The 14,567-nt window shown below is 44.1% G+C and overlaps 1 protein-coding gene across 9 annotated transcripts in view; it reads left to right on the plus strand.

Moving 5' to 3' along the window:
- Positions 1–14,567, plus strand: part of UPF3A (UPF3A regulator of nonsense mediated mRNA decay) — a 38,466-nt gene that overhangs the window by 563 nt on the left and 23,336 nt on the right. For 6 of the 9 annotated variants that reach the window (XM_088021928.1, XM_028087316.2, XM_088021932.1 and 3 more), the window contains exons 2-8: positions 400–506; positions 1,720–1,826; positions 5,475–5,573; positions 5,695–5,805; positions 7,312–7,347; positions 9,021–9,076; positions 9,167–9,325. In XM_088021928.1, coding sequence (XP_087878054.1) covers positions 400–506; positions 1,720–1,826; positions 5,475–5,573; positions 5,695–5,805; positions 7,312–7,347; positions 9,021–9,076; positions 9,167–9,325 — 675 coding nt within the window. Of the gene's footprint in view, positions 1–52; positions 194–399; positions 507–1,719; positions 1,827–5,474; positions 5,574–5,694; positions 5,806–7,311; positions 7,348–9,020; positions 9,077–9,166; positions 9,326–14,567 lie in introns of those variants that run through there. The other 3 variants (XM_028087318.2, XM_088021927.1, XM_028087317.2) reach the window with 3 other exon arrangements.

The raw sequence follows: 14,567 nt of genomic DNA on the forward strand, positions 1-14,567 counted from the left end.
GTGGGGGCCGGCCCCCTCAGCGCCGCCGACCGCGGCCCCGCCCGACGCGGCCCTTCGTGGCGTGGGGAGGAGGAGCCGCGCCTGGAGCCTGTGGTGGCTCCGGTCGGGGCTGAGCGCGGACATGCTGCGGCCCGGGGCGGCGGGCGCCCACCGCGGGCTTGGGAGGTTGGAGTTTTCCCCTCGGGCGCGGACGGTACGTGTGGTGCGCACAGTCGGCGGGGCTCCCGAGGAGGGAGCTGTGTGAGGCGCAGCCCCCTCTGACGGCCGTGCCGTGTCCGCGCGGGGTGGGCGCTCCTGCCGGACTCCTGGCGTAGCGCTCCCTGAGCCTGAAGACGGGCGGCGTTCGAGGGGTGGCGGCGCGAGGGGGCACGCCAAGCGCCCCGTCCGTCCTCTCCTCAGGTGGTGATCCGGCGGCTACCTCCCAGCCTCACCAAGGAGCAGCTGGAGGAGCAGCTGCACCCGCTGCCCGCGCACGACTACTTCGAGTTCTTCGCCGCCGACCTCAGGTGAGAAGCCGGGAGGCCTTGCGCTCGTGGGAGGTGGTTGTAGGCGGCGGAAGCTGTCTCCGTCTTTTTCCCGCACGGACCCAGAAATCGGCGCGCACCTTCCTCGGACGTGGTCGTTAAATTCCTCTAAAGAGACGTGAAATGTGCCTGTACTAGCGCCCCCACCCTCTGGGAAGACAGCCTCCGCAGGAAGAACCCGGATCCAGCCCTCAGGAGCCCTGTGCTCGCGCCCGCCGACCGCTTCTTGTCTCGGGCCCTTTCACGCCGTGGTGGGCGCGGAACACGTCCGCGTCTTCGCGTAGGGACGAGGAGAAAGCCGACCTTAGGTTAGACCTTCCACAGGGCACAGTTCGGCTACATTTTGTGATTTTCACTGCGTTTCTGCTGCACTCGATCATCACTGTTAGCCTTTCTGTCTTCAGTGTCGTGAGTGTGTGTGTGTGGGAGCCGTGTAAACCCTCCTTCTGAATAAATACTGTTTAAGTAAAAGCTCTCCGTCTGTTCAACGAAAAATAGAGATTGGGTTTAAAAAATAGGTGAACTTCAAATGACTAAAGTTTAAGAAAACCGGTACAGTTAAAGGACAGGCCCTGGACTCAGTGATTCACGTTGGAATCCCAGTCCCACTTTTTAACTAGCGGCACCTTTTGCACTTACTGAATTTCTCGGAGCCTGTGTTCTCATCTGTGAAATGGGGCTGAAAGTGCCTGCCTATTAAGGAAGTTGGTAGTCTTGTGGTAGAGGAGAAAGGCTTAGTTCTTCTGTGGTCCCCATACCATGTGCTACAATTAATATCCCTTAGAATACGTAAAGGTGTTCTCTAAGTCAGTGAAGATTCTTTTGTGCAATATGGTGTTTTCATTTATGAATCATGACTAGATTTTATTGGGTCATGATGTGTGATAAGGAATGACCTTTGAATAACCTTGCCTTTGGTTTTCAACTTTGGAAGACGAGTATTATAACCCTGGTTCTGTGTAGTAGAGAGGCTGACCTTAAGTGTCTTTCCAAAGTTATTAAAAAGATCTTGGGAAATGTTTTGTTTATTTTGGGGTTTTTTTTTGCTAAAGAATACCCAGATTGTTGTAATTAGCTGAGAGGTGTTCTTTGGCACATGGGGTTTCAGTTTGTTGTATCTAGAAAAGAAAAAAGGCAAGATTAAAGAAGTCTTGCATTTTTTACTAACCATTTTCACTGTTCTCTCTTATTTCAGTCTTTACCCTCATCTTTATTCAAGAGCATACATTAATTTTAGAAATCCTGATGACATCCTTCTCTTTAGAGATCGTTTTGATGGCTATATCTTCATTGACAGTAAAGGTTGGATCATTGGCTTTTTAAATTCTTTATTTTAATTTCAAAGTATGTTAATTAAGTTTTGCTGGAATGTTTGTGAATTATAATTAAGTTCTCAGATACCAATCTAAAATAATTTCATACATTTCAGTTGTGTTACTGTGGTTGTGTGCTTATATTGAAAATTAAAATTATACATAAACCAAAGAATTCCATCAATTCTTTATATCAGTGACAACCTATTTGTATGTTATCGGAGTGAAATATTTCATATAAATGAGTTTTCTGATAATTGAACTTCCCTTTCTTATGTACCAAAACCAAATCACTTTACTTTTGTGCAATAGAAATTTTCTAAAATATATTATTCACTTATACCTATGTCTTTTTAAACAGCGTACTCTTTATATTTTGGCTCAGGTCATGATCTCAGCATCGGCTCCTTCTTCACTGATTGGGGAGTCTGCTTAAGATTCTCTCTCTCTCCCTCTGCCCTTTTTCCCTCACTAAAATAAGTACATAAATTTTTTTTTTTAAGATTTTATTTGACAGAGAAAGAACACGAGCAGGGGAAGTGGCAGGCAGAGGGAGAGGGAGAAGCAGGCTCCCCACTGAGCAGAGAGCCCGATGCGGAGCTCGATCCCAGGACCCTGGGATCATGACCTGAGCTGAAGGCAGAGGCTTAACCGACTGAGCCACCCAGCACCCCTAAAATAAGTGAATACATCTTGAAAAAAATTGAAAAAATAAGAATGTTAAACAGAGTAGTCTTCATAATTATACCATTTCTGGACAATGTCATGGGGGAGGGGATTATAATAATGAACATAAGTTTCTGACTCTGTTGAACAGCATTGCCTGCTGAGGCAGGGATATTTACCTCTACTCTAAATGGTTCCGATTCTCTGTACTTTCTGGATCTTGCCTTTGTCCTCCCTCCCGTCGGACTGTCAGCTGTTGTGTCCCCTGCGGTCAAGCTGGTACAACTGTAAGAGCATATTCTCTGTATACCCCTCACCAACCAACCTCCTCCCACTCCACTCCACCCCACTCCACTGCTGATAAGTGTTTTCTTCTTTACTGAGAGCTAACAAAATATCCTTAAAGAGTGACTAGGCTGAGGCCAAGAGATTCTTTCCTGTGAGGAAAAGCAAATGTAATCTTGAACTATTTTTAACATTTTATTTTTTTGAGAGAGAGCACACATGCGTGAGGGGAGGAGCAGAAGGGGAGGGAGAGGGACAAGCAGACTCAGTGCTTGAGCGCAGAGGCCAGCGCCTCAATCCCGCGACCCTGAGATCATGACCTGAGCCCAAACCAGGAGTCAGGTGCTTCAGATGCTCAACTGACTGAGCCACCCAGGCGTCCCTCATCTTAGTCTTTTCTAAGCATACAGTTCAGTAGTAGTGAGTACATTCACACTGTTGTGCACCCCATCTCCAGAACTCTTTTCATCTTACAAAAGTAAAACTCTGGACTCTTTATTTTTTTTTATTTTTTTTTAAAGGTTTTATTTATTTATTTGACAGAGAGACAGCGAGAGAGGGAACGCAGCAGGGGGAGCGGGAGAGGGAGAAGCAGGCTTCCCCGCGGAGCAGGTAGCCCGATGCGGGCCTCGATCCCAGGACCCTGGGATCATGACCTGAGCTGAAGGCAGACGCTTAACGACTGAGCCACCCAGGCGCCCCAACTCTGGACTCTTTAAATAACTCACCACTTCTCCCTGACCCCTAGCTCCTGGCAGTCACCTTTTTTTTGTTTCTATGAATTTACTAGTCTAGATACCTCATATAAGTGGAATCATACAGTATCTCCCTTTTTGTGACTGGCTTATTTCACATTGATGGTGTCCTCAATGTTCACCCATGCTGTAGCGTGTCTCAGAATTTCCTTTTTAAGATTGAGTAATATGCTACTGTGTGTATATACCACATTTTGTTTATCCATTTACAAAGATTGCTATTGTGAATAGTGCTGGTCTGAACATGGGTATACAAGTATCTCTTTGAGACTCTGCTTTCAGTTTTTTTGGGTATAACCATAGCAGAATTGTTAGATCATGTAGTAATTATATTTTTAATGAGGAACTGCCATTCTGTTTTCCGTAGAGGCTACTTCATTTTGTATCCCCACCACCTGGGCTTGAGGCCTCCCAATTTCTCAACATCCTCCCAACACTTGTCGTTTTCTGTTTCTTTGATAGCAGACATCCTAATGGGTATGAGGTAGTATTTCACTGTGATTTTGACTTATATTTCCCTAATGCTTAGTGGTGTTAAGCATCTTTGTGTGCTTGTTGGTCATTTGTGTGTCTTTGGAGGAATGCCCATGTTTAAATTGAGTTGTTTCTTGTTAAGTTGTATATACACACACACACACACACACACACACACATATATATATTATGGATCTTAACCCCTCATCAGATGTATGATTTTTTCCCACTCCATGGGTAGCCTTTATATTCTGTTGATTGTATTCTGTGACACTCAGGTGTTTTTAATGCGATGTGGTCCAGTTTTTCTGTTTTTATTTAAGTTGCCTGTACTTTTGCTGTCACATCTAAGAAATCATTGCCAAATCCAATGTCAAGTTTTTCCTCCATGTTATCTGCCAGAGTTTTATAGTTTTAGGTCTCATGTTTAGGTGTTTGATCCATTTTGAGTCAACTTTTGTCTGTGGTATCTGATTAATAAGAGTCTAGCTTCATTCTTTTTCATGTGGATATCCAGTATTTCCAGCAGTATTTTTTTTTTTTTTGAGGTTCTGTTTATTTGAGAGAGAGAGCATGAGCAATGTGAAGGGCAGAGGGAGAAGCAGATGCCCCACTGAGCAGGGAGCCTGATGCAGGGCTCGATCCCTGGATTCTGGGATCATGACCTGAGCTGAAGGTCGACACTTAAATAGTAAATAGTGAACGTTTCTCAGTATGTTCCTGCCCCCCACTCCCACCCCCCCCAACCCCGCACATAACGACCAAATCAGTTTCGACCAAATCAGTTTCTCGTGGCTTTTGTTCTAAACTTTTCTGTTTGAGGCCAACCATGTGCATGCCCTCTGAGGCCCCTCTTTTAGCCAAGTGTCTCTTCTAAGCATACTAATTCCCTTGAACTCATATAACAGATTAATCATTGAAACAACCTTTTGAAATTAAAAAAAAAAATGACTAAGGAACCTGTTTAAAGGTATTCCATGATAAACTCTTCAGTGGGGGAGGGAAGGGTTTATTGACATTTTAAGGTGTGCATCTTGATGAATTTTGAGTGCATTCAGTTATGTAGCCACTACTGCAACATGAGAAAGCATTTTCTTTAATAAGTGCTCATCCTTTGTTCATATCTGGAGTTTGATATGCTAAGTTTGCAGGTGCTTGAAAATAATAGTTTAAACGTTAATGTTGTTATGGTCAATCTTTAAGAAACCTAGATCATGGGGCACCTCAGTCGGTTAAGCATCTCACTCTTGATTTTGGTTCAGGTCATGATCTCAGGGTCATGGGATTGATCCCCGCTCAGGTTCTGCTGGATATGGAGCTTGCTTAAGACTCTCTGTCCCTCTCCCTCTGCCCCTGCTCCCGCAAAGAAAAAGAAAAAAAGAAAGCCAAATCATTATTTGCCAAAATGAATATAGTGGAATTTTAGAATGGTTTTTGCAATTTGTTTTCTGTTAAAGGCTTAGAATATCCTGCAGTGGTAGAGTTTGCCCCATTCCAGAAGATAGCCAAAAAGAAACTAAAGAAAAAAGATGCCAAAACTGGAAGCATTGAAGATGGTGAGTCCCTTTATAAAGGCTGGATTATGAAACTGCCAAATTAAATACACCGATCAAATATAATTCCTCTCCCATATGTGGGGAGGAGCATGTTTTTCTTTTTTTCTATTTTAATTTACAGATCCAGAATATAAGAAGTTTTTGGAAACTTATTGTGTGGAGGAAGAGAAACCTAATGCCAATCCCGAAACTCTTCTGGGAGACATAGAGGCAAAGACAAGAGAACTTATTGGTCTGTTTGCTCATTTCTTCTCTTTATTTGATTGAGATATGTATTTGTTTCTTTTTTTACGATTATTTAAAAATTCACACTTGTGACAGGCTTAGCAGGGATATAGAGTGTTTTCCAGTTGTAACAAAAATATGGCAACCTAGGAAAATATTTCTGAGGGAGAGCACCAGAGCTTTTGGTTACAGTTATTTGTTCACAGTAGCTGATTTAATGTGTAGCTCAAAGGATTTTTTAATCACTAAATATTTATAAAGATGTGCTTAGCGTGCATGTGCTCATTTTTGGTCTGCACACGTTGAGTGGGTACCGACTCAGCCTAGTTGTGTGGTGTGAACATGAACGGGACACATGAGGCCTCTGCTGTCATGTATCTGTCCTGCTCGTGGGGAAGACTGTAGTAAACACCTGCAACAATAATCAGGCTTTAAACCAGGGCTTGTCTATGTGATCAGTGCCACAGTATGATGAAACAGTCCTGGGAGGGCAAGGCCCTCTGAGAGCAGATATGCTAAGACATGGAAGAAGAAGGGACTAGATAAGAGCTGGAAGCTGAGCTGTGGGCCTCTAGGAACAGGATGTATGCCTGTGTGGTTGGTACATGGTGGGCCCGGGGCAGAGTGGCTAGAGAGGCAGGTGGGTAAGAGGTTTGGAGTTTGTTCGAGAGACAGCTGGAGACTGCTGAGGGAGTGATGTGGCCTGATTAGTTTTCCTCATCACTCCATGCACATTGTTCCATACACGATGGATTGCTAGCTGGCAGAGTCTGCATATGCTCTGGCAGATTGGGTGTGGGAAGAAAGGAAACAGAAAGAATCCAGGCCTCCAGGAGTTTGACTCGAACAGATCAATGAGTGGAGGCACCATCACTTATATGGGGCAGACTGGGGAAGATTACTGGAAGTGAATTGAGATCCACTGTAGAGCATGTTAAATTTAAGAGCTAAAAAAGGAAGCAAACTAGAAATTATTTGTAGGACTCGCCCCCCGCCCCTTCCCTCTTTGCTATAAATGCTCTTGTACAGGATAGCCACAGAAAAGGACCAAGGTCTTCCACTTGCGGGCAGTTTTGAGATAGTCCTTGGTGGCCAGACACACACCATCCAGCTGGCTCCAGCCTCCTCCCACACCAGAGGGACATCCTCTCCCATCCCAGCCCCTTGCCCGGTACCTGGTGCACAGTAGGTGCATTGTAGCGTTTTACGGAATGAGTGTGATTCACAATCTACTAGCCCAGGATGAGGCTGTGGAGCTTTGTTTCTGTGATCCAGTTTCTGCCCATCAAAGTTTGGATCTTAATCCGGCAATTCAAGGCAAGTTGTCTTTTTCTTTTCTTAGATTTTGGCCTTTAGTGGATTCTGTGATCTAGTCTGGGCAATGAGGGTTAAATGGAAATACTAATTCCCTCTAAAGTTGCAGGTTAGTGCAGTGGCGTAGCAGGGTCTGTAGAGCAGACAGACCTGGGCTCAGCTTCCACCCCTGAGACTTAGCATCCCTGTTTCCTCCCAGGTGGTTGTGACAGTGTCCAGGATGCAGCAGCTGTCTGTAAGTGGTAACAGGCTGTTGGTTAAATTCGTGTTACGTTACATGGCCATGTCCCTTCTATTTAACAAATGATACACTTTTATGGTTTGTAAAGCACTTTCTTTTTTTTTTTTTTTTTTTTAAGATTTTATTTATTTGACAGAGCAGAAGCAGAGGGAGAGAGAGGGAGAAGCAGACTCCCTGCTGAGCAAGGAGCCCGATGTGGGACTCGATCCCAGGACCCTGGGATCATGACCCGGGCCGAAGGCGGCCACTTAACCAACTGAGCCACCCAGGCATCCCTGTAAAGCACTTTCTAATACAGGGTCTCATTTACCTTTCACATTGATCCTTTGGGGTAACAAGGCAGGTATTTTGTTGGAGAAGAGAAAAGGTGGGTGGGGTCTTGTCAGTTCCTCCACCCACCCAGGGAGGTCTTGATCCTGCTCTTTGCTCACTAGTCCAAAACTCCCATGGTGCAGAGCAAGACTCCTCCCTAATTTGAGGCAACTGCGTGTTACAGAGGGCATCAGCTGTGCTCATCCTGAGCCAGAGTTCACGATTAACATAGAAGCCACCCAAGGAGGGAATGGGCTCTTCTTGGCCTCTGCACCTGTGAGGAAATGAGCACATTTGCCCAGCCCTAAATCGGGCTGAGCTTTCCCGGCAGAAGCCATTTGACACATTATGTCGGGGTCTTTAGGAGTCCTTAATTCCAAGTTAAGAATCCCTGCCAGGGGCTGTCTTATAAAATTCCTGATCCTCAGAATTCGGGAAATGTCATGGCCAGTCTTCAGGTGCGTCCAGGGATTCTTCCTTCCCCCCATTTAATCTTAGGTCTTGAAAGAGCTGTGGAATAGATCCACACCATCTTCCACTTTTCCCCCTGCATCGTCAGCCACTGGCATGGGGAATACATATTTCTTAGAACCAGTCCACCTGAGAGGCTGCCTTGAGGCCCGCCATATATGGGCACCAAATTCCAAGTCAGATCAAACACGTCTGGGGCATGAAAGCTGAGGATCAAGTTTAAGTTTCCAGAGAGTTTAATTCCTGGGTGGTTAGTGCTGCTTAGATGAAGTGCCCTGTGGGGTCACTGTCTAAACTTTTACATGTGGTTATTCTGATTTGTGGAGTGTATATGATAAGAAATTACAAGAATCTACATTGTTTAACATCATTGTCTAGAGAGCAGAAAAGGAAGAAATTTCCAGAATATGTGTTGAATCAAAGTGAATCTGTAACCGTGTTATGTAATGTTTTAAAATATCTGCAAAAATGGGAAGATAATCATAACGTTCGGGAAGTCTAATGCGTTGTACTCACTTTTCTTTTTTGCTTTTATAGCATCTTTGTAATATGAAGACTTCCTTGAGAATCAGGAATTCGTTGCCTATTTGTAGAGTTGTCAGTGCCTCCAAATTACTTGACTTTATAGTGATGGAATAGGAACTCCCCCAAATACAATGTATGCTCATCTAAATTTTGTGTATTTATTTATTTATAAGATTTTATTTTTAAGTAATCTCTACACCCAACATGGGGCTTGCATTTACAACCCAAGATCAAGAGTTGCATGCTCTTCCGACTGAGCCAGCCAAATTATTTAAGATTAAATTGGAAACAAGTATTTAAAATGAAGGAAAGAAATTTATTTTAGAGTTAAATACTACATTACAATTTTTGTGTTTTAGCTAGAAGAACCACACCTCTTTTGGAATATATTAGAAATAGAAAATTAGAGAAGCAGGTAGGTTTGCCCTTTTACCGGATGAATACCCTTCCTGTCCCTGCCATGTCCACACAGATAATTTATACACATGCTTTTCCATGTCTCTAGAGAATTCGAGAAGAGAAGCGAGAAGAGCGAAGGAGGAGGGAGCTGGAGAAGAGGCGTTTACGGGAAGAAGAAAAGAGAAAGAAGAGAGAAGAGGAGAGGTGTAAGAGGAAAGAGGCAGACAGACAGAAGAGAGCTGCTGAGAGAGAAGTAAGGATTAAGGTAATTTTGAGGAGACAGTTCATTTCTTTTTTCCAAAGCTAGTTCTGCTACAGTCGTGCCTTTTAGGTACTTAGCTCTTCCAACTTGTAAGGACATTTTTAGTTAGCCTACTCTTTTGTTATTATGGTTCCGTTTCTCTGCAGTACAGCAGTGGTTCTCAAACTGTGTTCCCTGATCCCTGGGGGTTCCTTGGGCACACTGGGGGAGGGGGCCCAGCCTCCTGGGTGTGATGGCAGCACTTCACCCAGAGGAACCCCACACTACTTGTCACAGATTGGGCTTCTGCTTACATTTTCCTTTAGAGAAAAGACTCCCTGACTAAAACGTACACATTTGGAAACCATTGGCTCGGTGTATACCGGCCTTTCTAGATGAAGGCTCACTCCTGGAACTGGGTTTTACCATTTTTTTTTTTTTTTTAACAGTAGCAGCAGTGGTTTCTAAATCTCTTGCCCAATTTCTCCTTTGATTGATGTGTTCATTTAGAAGGGCGGGTTAATGCACAGAAGGAGTTCTCCCCCATGTAAAATAGGGTGCTCCAGTGTGAGTCAGTCCTTCCTTGTTAGTATCTGCTCGGATGGCCTTATCAAACCTAGATTTCAACCTCATATGTATCTTCCCTCATTCCACAAAGGCTTTGAAGTGCTTTTAGAGATTAAGTGAAATTGTATCATAAGAAGAAAGAAAAAAAAAGATCAGGATTTGGAGGAAGATAGAGTAGAAAGGGAGAGGATGGGGAAGAGGTCAGAGTCTCCATAATTGAGCCATAGATTAGTTTTTTATATATTTTTTAATTTAAATTGAATTAATTAACATATAGTAAATTATTAGTTTCAGAGGTAGAGTTCAGTGATTCATCAGTCTACGTTAACACCCAGTGCTCATTGCATCACGGGCCCTCCTTCATGTCCATCCCCGAGCCACCCCATCCCCCCACCCCCCTGGCCTCCAGCAATCGTCAGTTTGTTTCCTGTGGTTAAGAGTCTCTTATGGTTTGTCTCCCTCTCTGATTTCGTCTTATTTTATTTTTCCCTCCCTTCCCCTATGATCCTCTGTTTTGTTTCTTAAATTCCACGTATCAGTGAGATCATACAATAATTGCCTTTCTCTGATTGACTTATTTCGCTTAGCATAATACCCTCTAGTTCCATCCACGCTGTTGCAGGTGGCAAGATTGCGTTCTTTTTGATGGCTGTGTAATATTCTGTTGTGTATACATACCACATCTTTATCGATCATAGGTTAGTTTCTGATATGCTTGATCAGAAACATAGTTTCATTATCCATGAGGAGAAAACATTGCATTTCTTCAAGGGAGGCAAAGCTTTTTCTAGGCCTTTGCTTCTAAATCAGTTTCTCCTTATAGGTGGTCACATGGGACTCACTAGCTGGAGGGAACAATTTATTAACAAAATTCCTATGAAAACACAGTACTATGTGTATCCATCAGGCCTGGCTGGGTTTGCCCAGTAACAGATAGCCTCACACCTCACCAGTTAACATAACTGGAGTCTTTTGTTGATATTCCATGGCCATTGTATGCTGCTCACCATTGCCATCCAGAGACCTATTGATAGAGGCTCCACCTTGGCATTTGCTTCCACATTCCTTATAATGGGGAGGGGAATGTGTGATACAGAAGATTGCATGCTGGTTCTTAAACCACATGGAAGAGACACAGCTCTTCTGCCCACATTGCATTGGCCAGAGCAAGCCACATGGTGGCACCTAATCTCAGATGGGGGTCATATTCAAGGAGTGCCAGGAAGAGAACCAGAAATGTCTCTCTTTAAGTTTAAAGACATTGTCGAAAACCTTATCTTGATAAAAGGTATGGGGCAGGTCACATTCCTTGAGCACATTTGCTGTGAAGACAAATCTAGATGTTCAAGATGAGTAGGGAACTGATTGTCCCACAGAAAGTATCTTGTAATCTGATGATGAGATTGAGGAACCCAACCAAGACTATCAAAGATGGTCCGTCCCCTATCAGCAAGGACATGGCAAAACCAGGGTATTCTTCGGGGAAATAACTGAGGGCATGTTTTCCGTGGACGTGGTTTAGTGAACACACAACTGTCCCAAGAAAATTGTAGCAGATTGACTTCCTGTAACAAAGCTGACATCTCCAATGGCATAAATTAACAGCCCTCGAAAGATAACTGATAATGAAACCTTAATATTGTAGGGAAACCTTAAACATGAATTGTGGTAGAAATTCAGCTGTCATCGCCGGGCTCAGAGTAGGTGTTTGCATTTAATGCAAATTTTATGGTCACAGATGGAAATACTGCCTAATCTTCTCATTGACCTTTCTAAACACATAATAGCTAACTAACTTACTGCTTAATCTTTACATTCTCAAAAGCACTTTTTTCAGTAGCTTGAGAGTTTTTCAGGAATAATGTTTGAAACTTATAGCTTACAATTTCAGTTATAATTTTAAGTAAGACTTAAAGTATTTGGAGTGTAGCATTTCACTTTTACATTTTAAATTCTGAAATTCGAGTCCAAAATAAACCAAAGAAATAAAAACAAAATTAAGTCAGTAAAAATAAACGTATGCTCTTTCATATAGAAAAGAAGAAGTCAAAACATGAAGAGAAAGGGTATTCTTTTTTTTTTTTATTTTTAAAGATTTTATTTGAGAGAGAGAATGGGAGACAGAGAGCATGAGAAGCAGTCTCCCTGCTGAGCAGGGAACCCGATGCGGAACTCTATCCCGGGACTCCAGGATCATGACCTGAGCCAAAGGCAGTCACTTAACCAACTGAGCCACCCAGGCGCCCCGAGAAAGGGTATTCTTATCCAAGTCTGGTAACACAGGATCTTGGTTGCAGAGTAGACCCCAGTGACATGAGTAATCGGCAGCCTGTGCCTTTACGAGTGTCTCGTGTCCTGACCTGAGGACACACACCCCAGCCCAAGGTTTGCCCTAAGTGAGCATTTGGCCTCATTTTAGGGATGTCTGATTTACAAGTCATTTGGAGGGGTGCCTGGGCGGCTCAGTTGCTAAGCGTCTGCCTTCGGCTCAGGTCATGGTCCTGGGGTCCTGGGATCGAGCCCCACATCGAGCTCCCTGCTCTGGGGGAAGCCTGCTTCTCCCTCTCCCGCTCCCCCTGCTTGTGTTCCCTCTCTCGCTGTGTCTCTGTCAAATAAATAAAATCTTTTAAAAAAAAAAAACAAGAATCATTTGGAGAAATAAAAATTTTTTTAAAGAGTTTTTTTTGTTTTGTCTTTTTTTAAGATTTTATCCATTTATTTGACAGAGATAGCGAGAGCAGGAACACAGCAGGGGGAGTGGGCGAGGGAGAAGCAGGCTTCCCGCTGAGCAGGGAGCCCGATGCGGGTCTCAATCCCAGGACGCCGGGATCACGACCTGAGCCGAAGGCAGACACCCAACGACTAAGCCACCCAGGTGCCCCAAGTTAAAATTTTTTTAACCGGGCGCCTGGGTGGCTCAGTCGTTAAGCGTCTGCCTTCGGCTCAGGTCATGATCCCAGGTTCCTGGGATCGAGTCCCACATCGGGCTCCCTGCTCCGCTGGAAGCCTGCTTCTCCCTCTCCCACTCTCCCTGCTTGTGTTCCTGCTCTCGCTATCTCTCTCTGTCAAATAAATAAAATCTTAAAAAAAAAAATAAATAAAATTAAAAAAAATTAAAATAAAAAATAAATAAATAAATAAAATTTTTTTAACCTGAAAAAATCAGTGAAGAAATGCTAAAAGAGTTGTGTTAATATCATAAAAATACAGATGCAGAGAGAGATCCTCATGGCTATTTTTTTTTTTTTTTTAAGATTTTATTTGTTTATTTGACAGAGACACGGCGAGAGAGGGAACACCAGCAGGGGGAGTGGGAGAAGGGAAGCAGGCTTCCCGCTGAGCAGGGAGCCCGATGCGGGGCTCGATCCCAGGACCCCGGGATCATGAGCTGCCTGAGCCAAAGGCAGACTCTTAATGACTGAGCCACCCGGGTGCCCCCTCATGGCTATTTTTAACAATAAAAACTATGATATAAGAGCAACCCAGCTGTTTTTATTTTCCTCTGAGGACTCTAAAACTAGGTAATGAGCTTAAGTTGCAGTAGGAAATTAGGAAAATTCTTGAATATACAAATTGTAGGCAGTAGATTACATTCTTAACAAAGTTGTGTGATCTTTTTAACAAAGCTTATTAAAAACATGTTGGCTGGTACCGGCTTCTGCCACCTCCTGTGCCTGGCTCCTCCCCCCTCCCTCCCTTTCACCTGCTTCCCCCCTTCCCCCTCCCTCCCTCTTCTGTCCCCACTCCCTGTCACCTCCTCCCTTTGCCAATCTGATTTCACCCTAGGCCTCTGCTTGCTTCCTTCCACAGGGAGCTTTCTCCCATGACTTATGTCTTCTCATAAGTGTTTCCTCATCATGTTTTACCTCCACAGAGAGACCCTCCCTGAACCCCTTGAGAAGCCATCACTTCTTACCCCACATCTCTGTCTGTCCGTTTTTTCTGTTTTAGTAGGTGTTTAGCATTTCATGACACCTAAATTTATCTGGTTCACTTTCTCTATTTTGTCACTGCTTACTCCCCTCCCCCCCCTGCCCCCGTGGCCACCGTCATCTCAGCTAGAATGTCCTGTGAATGCCTTCATTGTGGGCACTTGTCTCTCATTCACAACTATATTCCTAGCACCTGACACAGAGTCTTTTTCCCCCGGTTCCTGGCACATAGCTCCTAAAATCCTTGCAGGCTGTGGAGTGATAAGAGTGTCTTCTATATACCAGTGAGGTGACAGGTGGCTGAGGCCATGGGTAGCTTCAGGCATCTGAAGTGGGGACAGTTTTGTGCAATCTGACATTAATTCCAGCTAGCTAGTGTCAAAACCGAATGGATTTGTAGGACACCCAGTCTGTGCTGGAGGTTTGGAGAAGTGGTGTTGGAAAGGACACCACACATTTGGTTTCAGAAGTATTGCAAGTAAAAACAGTTCAGAGGTGCACAAAATTATTTGTTGGATGGATGGGTGGACACACAAACTATTATACTTCCCTGTGGTTTACTTTTATTACCAGCATATATTACCTTTTTAATTAAAAAATATGTCGGGACACCTGGGTGGCTCAGTCGGTTGAGTGTCTGTCTTTGGCTCAGGTCATGTTCCCGGGGTCCTGGAACGAACCCCAAAGTACCTGCTCCTTGCTCACCGGGGAGCCTGCTTCTCCCTCTCCCTCTGCCTCTGCCTGCCACCGCCCCTCCTTGTATGTGT

Source organism: Eumetopias jubatus, unplaced genomic scaffold (assembly GCF_037043125.1).
Source record: "Eumetopias jubatus isolate StellerSeaLion01/CBP00866 unplaced genomic scaffold, mEumJub1_p1.0 scaffold_3, whole genome shotgun sequence".
In the NCBI taxonomy this organism is placed as follows: domain Eukaryota; kingdom Metazoa; phylum Chordata; class Mammalia; order Carnivora; family Otariidae; genus Eumetopias; species Eumetopias jubatus.